Source organism: Zeugodacus cucurbitae, chromosome 5, assembly GCF_028554725.1.
Source record: "Zeugodacus cucurbitae isolate PBARC_wt_2022May chromosome 5, idZeuCucr1.2, whole genome shotgun sequence".
Classification (NCBI taxonomy): Eukaryota; Metazoa; Arthropoda; class Insecta; order Diptera; family Tephritidae; genus Zeugodacus; species Zeugodacus cucurbitae.
In genome coordinates, this window is record NC_071670.1 from 72730630 (window position 1) to 72743527 (window position 12898).

General features: G+C 37.3%; 1 protein-coding gene and 1 long non-coding RNA gene across 4 annotated transcripts in view; one reads left to right on the forward strand and one right to left on the reverse strand.

Annotated features, from left to right (window-relative positions):
- The window catches only part of LOC128922039 (uncharacterized), a 275031-nt gene that overhangs the window by 133351 nt on the left and 128782 nt on the right, over positions 1 to 12898 (reverse strand). The window lies entirely within an intron of this gene.
- The window catches only part of LOC128922038 (neuronal acetylcholine receptor subunit alpha-7-like), a 120112-nt gene that overhangs the window by 18057 nt on the left and 89157 nt on the right, over positions 1 to 12898 (forward strand). For 2 of the 3 annotated variants that reach the window (XM_054231365.1, XM_054231364.1), the window contains exons 3-4: positions 4516 to 4560; positions 7005 to 7184. In XM_054231365.1, coding sequence (XP_054087340.1) covers positions 4516 to 4560; positions 7005 to 7013 — 54 coding nt within the window. In that variant the 3' untranslated portion in view covers positions 7014 to 7184. Of the gene's footprint in view, positions 1 to 4515; positions 5042 to 7004; positions 7185 to 12898 lie in introns of those variants that run through there. The other variant, XM_054231363.1, reaches the window with a different exon arrangement.

The window sequence follows — 12898 nt, forward strand, 5'->3', positions numbered from 1 at the left end:
AGCTGATGAAAGCACAAAATTTGCACATTTGCATATGAATATGAAAATCTGCGTGTTCTCCTGTGTTCTCTCATTAAAACTTTTATGAAAATTTTCCCAAAAAGTGTCGGCATTCATTTTTGAAGTAATAATAGTGTGCTTGTCTCCTGGTCTTTGTTTATTCAATATGGTTTGTTTTTGAATTTATTTTCTCCAGTTTCAGTTTTAAATGCTTTCATAGTCGCAAGAGCATGATCAGCAACAGAAATACCTTTTTTCCATCCAAATGCTTTCGTTTCATTGTTCTATCTGCCAACTGACCAGACAAGTGGGAATAATGCTACAGTGCAACACCCCTCTCTTCTCACCTCACAAGCTCTGCATCAGCAAAGCCATTTATCAAAGGGGTCCACACACAAGGGTTTCCTTTTTGCATAGTTTTATATTTTTGTGCTTTAAAAGCTCCCTTTCTGTTTGTCATTGTATTAGTGAGTACAATGCCCGAGGCAAATTCTCACTTTAGATTTTTCTAGCTGCCATTTTGGGTATTTACATAAAAGAATTCCACATACAGATCTGTATTTGAGTGTGTCCGTTTTTATTTATGGGAACTCACGAGTTTATTCATGCTTGAATGCAGGCTTAATATGTTAGCTGTGTAAAGGAAAACACACGAATTGGTGTTCAACAAAGGAAAAAAGGTTGTGGCTATATTTGCTTCTTTAGAGGTGCCAAAGCTGAAAAATTCAAACTGGAGAGCAGTGAAAATTTCTTTTTTTAGAAAAGAAAAACAAACGGTAGTAGTTTCATTTGATTAAAAAGCACACCTATATAATCCATTAAATTAAAATTACGAAACTAAAAATTTAATTTAAAAAAATTTCAGGCGGTCTTTAAAAGGGCATGGGAGAATAGCTTCGCCCAATGCACCGCTTTAAATGTAGATTGCTATCAATGAAAGCAATCTCATCCAACCAATGCAACTATAAAGAAAATATGGACTCCATTTTGAACGAGTTTCAACGAGTGGCCGCGACCAATTCAGCGGCTCAGTCTCATTGCAACCGCTTTGTTGCTTTTGATGGCGTTAGCTCTGTATTGCCAAAGATAACAGGTTCCAAAGTGACGCCAACGCCAATGGTAATGGCAATACAAACAGCAATGAATACTGTAAAATCACAACAAAGTAACTGTAAACCATAACCACAGCCAAGCGCCATATGGCTCTGCCGGCGGTGTTCCACCTACCCGCACTTCCGCCACCACAACGGCAAGAGTAACGGTACTGACCCAAACAGGCATAGTGGCAAAGCCAATCTATTATACATGAGAGTGGACGCGTACGCACAAATGCAATCAAAGAGTCATGCGTGTGCTGACCTGCCTATGGAAAGCTGAAAGCGAATGACCATGTATTTGTGTGTGGGTTATCTCTGTGAAAACATATGTACTCTTTTAATCACTCGCACCTTTTCATTGGCATTCATGCGAGTTGCCATTTTCCCAACTCAACGAATCGCTTTAAAAAGTGGGAATAAAGAAATAAACAAACAAACGGACAGCCGTGGGATATGCGGAGGAGTTATTAGTTTACTGGCAAAACGCAGCGCTGTCTGAGGTTACGCATACGCCCGGTTGGACCAACCGGTACTTCTATCTAAGCGATCCTTTGTTCTATTGTCGATAATGGTGGTTATGTTCCGGTTTTTCGTTGTGTTTTCGCTAGAGCCCAAGCAAAGTAAGCCATTTTAATGGAATAGGGCTGCAACAACGAAGTGTGACCGCGAGTAGGTTTGCCTCGTGACCAAAAAAACAAAGATGGGGGAAATGAAGCGGGATAAAAAATGAACGCGTATCTAAATTATATGTGTAGGTATGCGTGTGTATTTTTTGCCGTTTTCATTCCACTTTGGCAAATAAATTTTACGAAAGTTGGCTCGTTGATCTCGCACTTGGCAGTCGACGCGCTGAGTTTTGTCTGCAGTAATTTCTTTGCTAAACAAAAATCTTATTTGAATTGTGGTGGCTGGCGCTCGTAACCAAATTAAAAGCTACTTTTTACACTTTCTCCCTTTTTCTGGCATTTTATACGCGCTGCTTTGTTGTCGTTTCTCGGTTTCTTGCTTTATGCAGGGAAGCGTCTCTAATGAGTTGAGTTGCATAACAAATATAATGAGCAAGTCGACGGTGAAATTCAAATGAAAAAGTGTTGAAAAACTTGTCATGCAACTTCCGGCCAGTTTTGCGCTACAACAACAATAATAATAACGTGAGTTACAAAAAAATGGGTACTGGAAGCTCTAAAGCAAGTTGGAACAAGGCAAGCCAAAAGCTCATAATTGCGTTATGCGAAGAAAAGTAAGGAAGAAACAAGGGCAGTGAAACTTAAAATGCAAGAAAAGTATCCAAAAAACATGTTTAAACCCTTTCGGCTAATTGCTATTTTATAACTGAGAAACAAAAACGGAGAAAATGGAAACTGAATGAGGCGATGTAATTTCCACTATTTACTGTGCTAAAGGATACTACCAAGCTGAGTAAATTATTATTTTTGGTCACAACAAACCATGTTAAATTGAAAACAACAACGGTAAAGAAATCCAATCCTAAACAAACTCAAGTTGCAAGAAGCGCAAAAATAGAGTCACATAACCACAAATTATTCTTAATGTACTGATAAAGCAATTTCTCCACATTTCTTTGTTTGAGTAGTCAGAGGATGAAGACAGCTCGGGCATGTTGTAAGCAATTTCATTTTTTGTTCAAAATGCTGTGGACATACACAAAAGAAAAATCTGCATGAGACTTCCACTCCTTCTAATTTTTGGCATATTTGCATCTTGTTCATCTCGTTTAGAATGTACGAATTGCTTCTTTTAATACGTGGGCTAAAGCGTTTTTACATGACTTAACTTTTTTCTCAGAATTAGATTTATTCAATTAAATAATTGCATTTAACCATTTTCTTGATCACCTACAACAACAATGAACCTAAAATGGCTAGGGAAAGCAAGTGTAAATTCCAACAAAACACAGGTTGACTAATAACTGAATAATTGAATTCAACAATTGTGAATGTCAAATTTGTGAAAGCAAAAAAATAAAAAAATTTAGTGAATTTAGTTTAGTTAAATGGCTCTAGCCGCTAAAACAGTGTCAACACGAAAGCAAACGAGGAAGTTGTTGTTATTAGTATTTATTTATTTAACAGCGCGTCAACCAGCGGCAATTTTCGAAATTGCAAAAAGCGCTGACAATTTTGGACGCAAATTTTCCGTTTATTTGCGAAAATCATTGTGGCAACCCTAATTAGCCAACCAATCCGAGAGCTGCCATATTGAGTGTACGAATTCAAATACCCGGAACGCAGCCGCAACAAGGTTCGTTAAACTTTTGTGTTTGAAATTAAAGCGTGCTGGTCATCAAAACAGTAAAAATGTTTTTCATTTTCTGACTAATTGTGCAGCCGTTTTGTGGTAACTATTCGCCACCAATTAAAAAATTTTGTTTTACCGTTAATTTTTATATGCACGAGGTTTGAATTTGAAAGTAGTCAAAGGAAAATTCGCTCGTCAAATCGCCGCCACAACTATTTGCGATTGTTTATTTTCCTCTGATAGTTTTCATTGTTCGGTGTAAAATTTAATTTGTTTTCAAATAAATGCCAACACAACAAAAACAACATATGTACATACCTTCGTATTTAGAAGGCGAAAAACTGGAAATCAGAAAAGCAATCAATTTTAGGAGTAAATAATTATGTGAAAATGTATAATATTCAGATTGTATGTAGGTGAACGTGATACCGATTGGCCAAATTGAAATAGGTTTATGCACTAATAACATTAACAATATTTAGGTTACGCTGCCCATTCTGAATAATAATTAAATGTTTTCATTACATACGCAATAATTAATTAATTATGCAAAACGCCTCCATTTGCGTTTAATGCCAGCTCACATCAATTTAAGCGCCAAAACAGGTGTTTGTATGACTAGAAGTGGCCACCGCTCTGGGTATTAAGCGCATTTAATGCACAGCGTATGGCAACACCTAAACAACTCATTACCAAGCTCCAATTATGAGGGAGATTGCCATAAATGGTTTTCACGGATTACGAATGCGCACTCAGAGCAATAGATGAAAGGACAAGACATGCGGTTATTTATAGAATATATGTACACTTTATTTACACCATCTACGGAGAGAATATAAGTAGATGAAATTGCAAATGCCGAATATTCAAAAAGTCATTTTTAACTTGCTTAAGGAATCACTTAAGATTACCTCAAGCTGATACGATAATTCGCCACCGAATTATCAATATTGTTCAAAATATGACAATAAACTGAGATTTCATATTACACTATTTATCCACTCAATGGTCAAGTGTTGTAACTTTAATTACTAATATTTCTTATATGTTAAGCCAAAGCTGGCAAACTATATAAATCTTACTATTTATATTTCCAAAAACCATCGATAACTGCTGATATACTAACTGACAATTTAATTTGCGTATTTTCTCTTTGCAGGACGAGAAGAATCAATTGCTAATAACAAATATTTGGCACAAATTGGTAAGTTGGGAAATTAAAACATGCATAAACAAGCACATAAATCCGAAGCTAAGCCGAATGAAATGAAAATAAATGAAAGCCCAAGAAGTCAAATAAATAACTAAATATTGCGCAAATAAAACACAAGAAAATCAAATAAGCAAATTCTGCCGAAGTGAAGAGAGTAACAGAGTAGGGTAGGGAGAGCATCTGCTGGTCGGAATACAAATTTTATTCAAATCTAGAACATGCCAGAGCATCAGACAGCTCGATTATAGACACATTAATCTTCAGCGTCGGCAAATCGTCTGCCCAGGGAATAATGTCAACAGCTTTTATTGCCAAACTTCTGGACAGACAGCAAATAAACACACATTGTGCTCGAGGGGCTAGAAGCACTGTTGAATATCGAATATGATTTAACTTTTTGGTCATTGCTTTCTCATTAAGCTAGAGATTGCCGACCATATATTATTTTTTGCGTCAAATAATAAATGCAAGCTCGCTTCTTTTGTGCTTTCAGCCTTTGCTTTAGGCACCAAAACTTACTGTTGAGGTTTGAATAATTGCGTTCCTTCAGTAGGGTGAAACTCATAAATCCAACAAGATTTGATCTTATGAAAAATATATTTTATTTATATTAGGAATGGTATATTGAGTATAAGTAATAAAAAGATTAAATGCAATAGCCACATCCAAAGAAGACGAAGACATTTGATGTTTGTTTCCAACTCGCCACTTCCCTTTTCGCCACGTGAGATTTTCAGATGTTGGCTCTAACAGAGAATGACAACTCAAATCCAAAGCAATGAAGTGAAAGTGTTCAACCAAAAAGTGGCTCAGAAAGGAAAAAACTGCAAATCTGCAATTTACTCTAACGGCTTTTAGCGTAACTTGATGATGAGCGCCTATTTATGTCACCCACATACTCATAAAGGAAAGAGAAAACCGAATCGCTGTCACCCTTCTCCAGCAGTCCTCCTGCATCCTTCAACAATCAACAGCGACACATCACCATCGCATACTAAGGCCCTCTTTATGCAATTTTCTAATGGAAATGCAATTACTTTGTTGTAACTCAATACTTGTCACACGCTTTCATATGCAGTGAGTGGCAGAGTAGTATGACGGTGCGTATGAGTGACAATAATTGCGTGTGTAATGGTGAACGATTAATGTAAGTGTCTCGAGCAGCTCACAAAACGCATCGCATTTACATATTCTCACGAAAACAACAACAGCGCTACGAATTATCATCATTATCATATTCCGTTTCTTTTCATATTTTCACGATTACCCATCACCCATCACCCCATTCTTGATTTATGGGTAAATTGCACAAAAGCGAAACGAAATGTAACACATGTGGCAATCAGCTATTAATAGGTGTATATGCAGTCCATTCCTCAAATCACAGATTTCGTTTTGTTTTCGGAAATCACCAATTGAGCACAATGGGTAATACCACCGATCCTTTGAGAAATTTTTGAATATATTCTTTGCCTTCCTGCCCATCTCCAATGTGTCGGTTCCATTTGTCATGATTTCTAAATCATGCTCCACTATCGCCACTGCTATTCGCCACTACTTTGCCACAAGTCATGATGAAGCGCTTTCCAGCACTCTGCTTGCAGCACTGCCTTCTTGTAATTTGTCTCTTTAGTCTATTGTTCATAGACGATGGCTATTTGTTCACTATGTTTGCGAGCCTCTATTTTCGTTTGTTTTGCCAAAATTGCTTTTTGCGGAAATTGGAAACCTCCTTATGCTGTTCCCGAAAATGGTTTGTCCACTGATGCAGAAATCTTTGTGTGTGTGTGTTAAAGGTTTGGAATGTAATATTTGTTTTGCTCATATTTTATTCTAACATCGGAACAGATTTGCTTCCCATTCCACTTTAGATACGTCCGCCAATTGCACAGGCAGTTGATTCTTTACCACTTATATGGGGTGGCACCTATTTAATCACGAAACATATTTATTGCGAAAGAAAGCTTATAATTACAAGCACTCCAAACTATGACCACTTATTTCTCGACCAAGCTCTCTTTTGCTTGAAGCCTTTCTCTCTTGGCGCTGCATCATTCATCATCCATTAGTGCCTTCGTCACACCTACAGCGAAGCAAATAATATGTTTTACTGAAATCGAAATTAATGTCTAAGAGTAACTGGAACTAGCAGCCCCTTTAACCACCTCTTCTCTCTTTCGCCATTTGCCTCAACACGTAACGGTTTTTATGTGTTCGCTGAAGCAATTTGCCGTTTTGCATTCCGTTTATAATTTGGCGGTTGCGCCAAATGCATTTTGATTACTTCTGGCAACTCATGTACTTAGGAAATTGTATTTCACCGCGGCAAACAATGCAACACTGCACCATCATTACTTATACCAGCTTAAGTGTAACCTTGTTTAATTTAGTTTAGTTTCAACTCTTTAATTTAAATTTTATCTTCTTTTTCACAGGCACGATGAGGGTTTCGACGGCACCTGCGCCACCAATATTGTGGTTTGGAATAACGGCTCGTGTCTGTTGTGCCGCCTGGAATATTTAAGTCCACCTGCAAAATCGACATCACGTGGTTTCCATTCGACGATCAGCGTTGTGAAATGAAATTCGGCTCATGGACATATGATGGCTTTCAGGTGAGTTTTTACACAATTTAGTGAACAATATACTCAAATTAACTGATGAATTCAATTAACACCAAATTAAGTTAATCACTGCTAAATTCAAAGTGTAAAAACAATAAAATCCAAATAAAAATCCATCGGCGGCAAGCGTGACAAAAGTAAGCAGGGCCCGAACAGTAACCACTAATGGACCCACAAACGAGTTTAACACGCCGCGAACAATTTCATCGATGTAATTTGGTGGAATTATTTTAATGGCTTTTTAATGCACTCGCGACAGGGTCATTAATTTACTCATTTGCCGCTTTTATACTCTATTTTCATTTCTGTTATCCGAGCTGTTTGCTACGATATTGTACGAGCATTGATTGCCATTGTTATTACTGTGTCATCATTATGAGCAGCACTTAAAGTTTTTGTTGCTATTTTTGTATTCTGTACTGATTTGGTATCAAATTGGCGAGAAAAGTGTAACGTGGAAATTGTGCAAGAGAATTTATAAAAATTGTATTTAATGGTCTATATGTGCCCCATTGAATATAACAGTAAGAAGGAAAACTGCTGCAACACAGCCAAAAATTTTAACTTCACTCAAAAGTAATAACAGAAACAGCTGGCAAACATGATTTAAATATCCAACCACATTTAACAATATTATTTGTTTGTAGGGCCAAACAAATCTATTATGGCTTAAGCAAAAGCAAAAGAAGCGAAGTTGGGAAACTGAAACCACGAAATATCGCTTTCAATTTTAGGAACACTTCCTGGTTGATTCATGTGAGTCCTACAACTCAGCCAAAGGCACTGTCTGCACTGAAGTTGGCGTTGCGGTGGTGCTCTGAAAGCTTTTGGTGTCTTTGCGGCTTCTAAGTGTTGCCCTAAGTAAAACTTCACTTCACAAACTCGAGATTTACGACGCCACTAAAAGCGTTCACAGTGGCACGTAGCGGCGCTGTGTCAGATTTAGTAGGAAGATTTACAATTTTGGTTTTGGTGGCAAATCGAAAAAGCGAATTATGGCGAATATGTGCCGCGCCAATTGCATCTAAGCGGCTCAAATCGGTGGAAAGCAGTGATGATAGAATTTGTTGTAGTTGTAAGTTGTTAGTTGCAAGTTCGTTAATTTGCGAGTGCATCTTTGGTAAGCTCTCTAAGCTGAGTAGGAAATACGTACACAAGTCGTCAAGGATGTGCTACGTTCTCTTTACTTTTTCTCCCGGCGTCTGTACGAGTTGGTATTGAAAGGCAGTGCTCCGTCATTGCATAAACTTGGCATAAATATTTGATTTCGGCAATTCGCTGCAGTTAAAAAACAAATGCGGTTGAACCCGAAGTTACTCAAGTTGAAATTGCGACATGTTGCGGTCGCCTCTCGCACAGCTTCTTGCCAGATTTGTTAATTTATTTTTTTGGCATCAGCATTTCTTCCAGCTCAAATGCTTCCATTGTAATATTTCACGTGCAAACTTTTTGCGGCGAATAACGAAATGCAAACTGTGGGCGGTCCAATCTCACTAGGGCGTCCTCGAATGGTGTTCAGCACAGAGAATAAAATCATGTTGGTTGTCAGTGAGGTTGTCTTGCGTGGAAATTGCATTTGTCGGGCACGCCAGTGGAATATATTAGCCTAGCCGCAAGCTCCTGCTGCGAATGTGACCAAGGGATTTGGCTTTCGCCTTTTCTCTGATATGTGTGATGTGCGCTATTTATTGTAAAGCCTTCCAATTTCCTAAACGTTTACTTTTGAATCCAAATTGGACCATTTAAACTTTTTTCATGTGTTAGTACAGAAGCATATTATTTGGCATTCAACAAAGACCCACTCATGTGGCCTTGTACATTTGCTATGGAAATTGGAAATGTGGTTTGGCAGACTTCGGTTGGAGGCTGCCTTCGCAATTGATTATTTTTAAAAATTATGACATATCTCGCCGAGAAATACCATCGGGAAGGTGTTATATTGCATTAATTAACACTCCTGTTTTTTTTTTTTTGAAAAAATTGGAAATTGAACTGATTAAAATTAATTCTGCCTAATAAACTGAGAAACAAAATATAGCTTTTACTATTTGCTGAATGAAGAATTTCTACTCGTTGTTTGTCCACATCATTTAATACGCTTGATAGCCTAATAATCTTCCAAATATTTTCATAAGTTCATATCAAAAGCGAGAGTTTGGGCCTTATGATAAATTGAGAATAATCGTACCATCCTCGACGGCTCATACTGCTCCACCAGTTATTGGCTATTTTTTACATGAAATATGCATTTTTTCAGCGGTATTTGCATTCTTCTCTTTATAGACTCGTATGAGTATTTGAGTGCGTTGAATATTTTATATGCATTGCACTTACTGTTTAATGTGTCTTTTTAAACGCCCGAGGTCAAATAACTCTATTGGGAGGATAACCTTGTTGCAATACGAAAGTATAACAACAACAAATATATGTGCTGCCATGACACCTTTTAGCGAGTATTTCCCTCTTGGCTGAATCCATCATTTCAACCGCTTTTTCCAGCTCAAATAAATACAACTAATTTATACACTTTCACTTTTATGGGCCCTCATGGGGAATAAGTATGGGCTCACGGCCATTTGGAATTCGGTAAAAAATTTAGATTTTAAATTGTACATACATACATTCACATATGAGTACTTTTTAGAGGCTGTAAGTGTGAGTTGGCAGCGCCGGATATCCGCCATTTCGCAATTTATGCGTTCTCTAATAGTTAAGGTTGAACGTTATTTACCGTTCTGCTCTAAATTGTTGAATTTTGGATCTATAAGCTAAATACAATTAGTCGCTTGTCAAAGGGATTACTGAGAACTTGTAGAACCTATTTATTAATTCGGGAATAAAACGCTTTATTCGGATTTTGGCTTCGACTTTCGCAGAAGGCTTTCAGTACATCGCACAATTTTCTAATTAAAAATAATTTATAACAAATGTTTGAAAAATACTGCATCGGTCTCCTCCTACCAAGAAATCAAGGCGCGTAACAACTTTTCAATACCAATGCAAAACTCACAGAGCGCTTACAACTTTTCATCTCGATGGCAGCACTTTTCGCTGCATTGTTCGAAATTCGATTTAGAACTCCTTGGTTTCTTCAGACGGTAGCAAAGCACATTTCCTTGACTTTAATGGAAACGGCTTCAAGATGCAATCAGGCGTTATCAGTTCAGCGAAAAGCATTTACTTAAGTTTAAAAAGTAAAACGTCCTAGAGGCTTGCACACAAATGGACGCTCACACATACTTATACAGAGTTGGATGCAGTATTTCGTTGAAATGAATTCTAAATCTGCAGTGATTGCAATCGAAGCCAATTTCATTTCGCTGACTCAGACAGCAACAGACAAAGAATTACATTGGAAATGCGAAATTCCACCGCGACCACAAGCGATTCATGTACAGAAAGCGAAGCTTAGAGCTGTGCACTCAGCGATTCTAAATATGTATATTACATTGGCAGATTAGCTGATGGGCCTCCGTTGGCTGAGACCTGTATAATTTTCGTTTGCATAAACGAGCTCATTAAGGGGCATCATTTTAAATTTGTTTGTTAATTTTCCAAATGTAAAAGACATTGTTCCACCTAGCAAGAGTAATCATAATTGTTTTTCAATGCGCCTCGCATTAAATTAAATTTAATGCCTGCATTTTTCTGTTATTTCTTGTTGTTACCCCAACCGCTGGTTATGGTTTAATTTCGAATTTCGTTAGCGTAATATAAAGCAAATGCAATGCAGTGCAAATATCCGCATAGTTGCATTTAATTGAGGCCCAATTTACCCAGATCATCCGCATTACTTTTATGAAATTACAAAATACAATAACAATGCACTCGTCAAGGCCATTTCATTCGTTGAAAATGAAACCAATTTCAATACAGTTTCGTAACGAATTGACAATATTTAAGTACAGTGGGCGCTCCATAACTCACAAGTAATAATACATCCAATATTAACTGAGAATGAAATTAATTCTGGAACTTACGATCAATAATAACTAAGATCCCTCGTGTTAATATATTAATTCAACACTAGTCTAGATCGCTCTTTTTAATTATCAAGTAAGCAGTTTAGTAATTTTGTTCTTATGTTTTATTACGAATGAATTTATTATACTAATTTGCTTCAGCCTTGCTAATAGGGGTCTCGAGCATTTTGAATGTTCGATTGAGATCCCATAGTGATTGTGATTTGTGTCTTGTTGTGAACCCAGAATAGAAAAATTGAATGAGTTAAGGTTTGATGAAAATCATTTTTTCGAAGTTAGAAATTTTATTTTCTCCTGTTACCGCTCAATCCCTAAATGTCTTATATCAATATATTTGTTGCCAGAGCCCCTTAGACTACACACTAAATATTTAAAAATGCGTCTTTCTATTTGCATTTAATTAAAGGAGATTTGCGAAAGTTTTATTTTATTTGCAATTCGAAGACGTCTCCACTGGTCATAGACCAATGTCAAACTGTAATTGTATTCAGCCTTGCGGAATTTCCTTTGCAAACAGCGCACAACTGTAATAATAAAAATAAAGGTAATGACAAAACAACAGTACCAACAGCATAAAATAAATACAAATAGAAACTCTAAGCCTTGGTGTAACGGTGAAATATTGCAAGCGAACAGGTAATTGTTGCTGCTGTGCAGATGTGAAAACTTTCACTTTGACACACAACAACGTAGCAAAATTCCACCTCACCCCGCATTCTTCTCTCTCCCTCTCTTCAGCAAGTTTCATCAGTCCACACTTTGACCGTTTATCCTGCGGCCAACGGCGACCTTGCCAGCAAACTAACTTCGCTACTCACAAAGCAAGACGAGCAAACAACGCAACGATGACAGCTAAATGTCAGCCAAGAGGCAAGAAACGTCAGTCGTCAGATCTCCAGAGTAAATGAAAAATGCTTGTTTGTGTGTATGTGAGCAGGAAAGTGACGTTGGAATTTCTCAGGTTTATCAATTTAAACAAAGTGTAAAGTGATGGAAAAAAGTGGGTGAAATCTTTATGAGAGCGTTCACATCTCGATGTTTCATGTAAACTGTGGTCGAGGAAATTTACGCAAAGCGTACTAAAACTATGTGGAATCATGCCTCTCTTTTATTTCGTTTTCAAAAGTCATCAGCTACACAAAGTGAGTTGTGGAAAAAAAAATAGAACAGCATCTGGCCTGTTTTTTCATACTTTTCTATCCAGCTGCTGGCGGTAATGACAAAACAATTCGTAAACCTTGTTGGTATTAAATATACGAATAACTGTTGCCATGAAAATAGTATTAAAGCAATAAAGCATCTAAGATATTTTCATTTTGATATGAGATTCAATTTGCCACCCAAATAACAGATTCGTTTCTTCTAAGTGAAACTGCCACAACTTAAGCAATATGGAAGAGACCACTGCCGTTGCAGCTGGAAAGTATAAATATTATTATTTACGCGATATTAAACTCTGGTGTAGCGCTTGCTTGACAAGGACATCCTACGAAAGAGGAAGAGGACGGTAGGACGACAAGCGAAGTTGTCACAAAATTGTGATTAATGTAACATTAAAAGCAATTTAAGAGCCTCAAGCAAATGTGTTAGTATGAAGAATCACGAAGGCTTTGAAAAGAAGTGAAGGCCTGCTGCCAACTCACATCAACATCAGCAAATGGGAACGCCGTAAAATGCCATCACTTGTGATCCATGTCAACCGCGCTTGTGGTATAGCTAAGC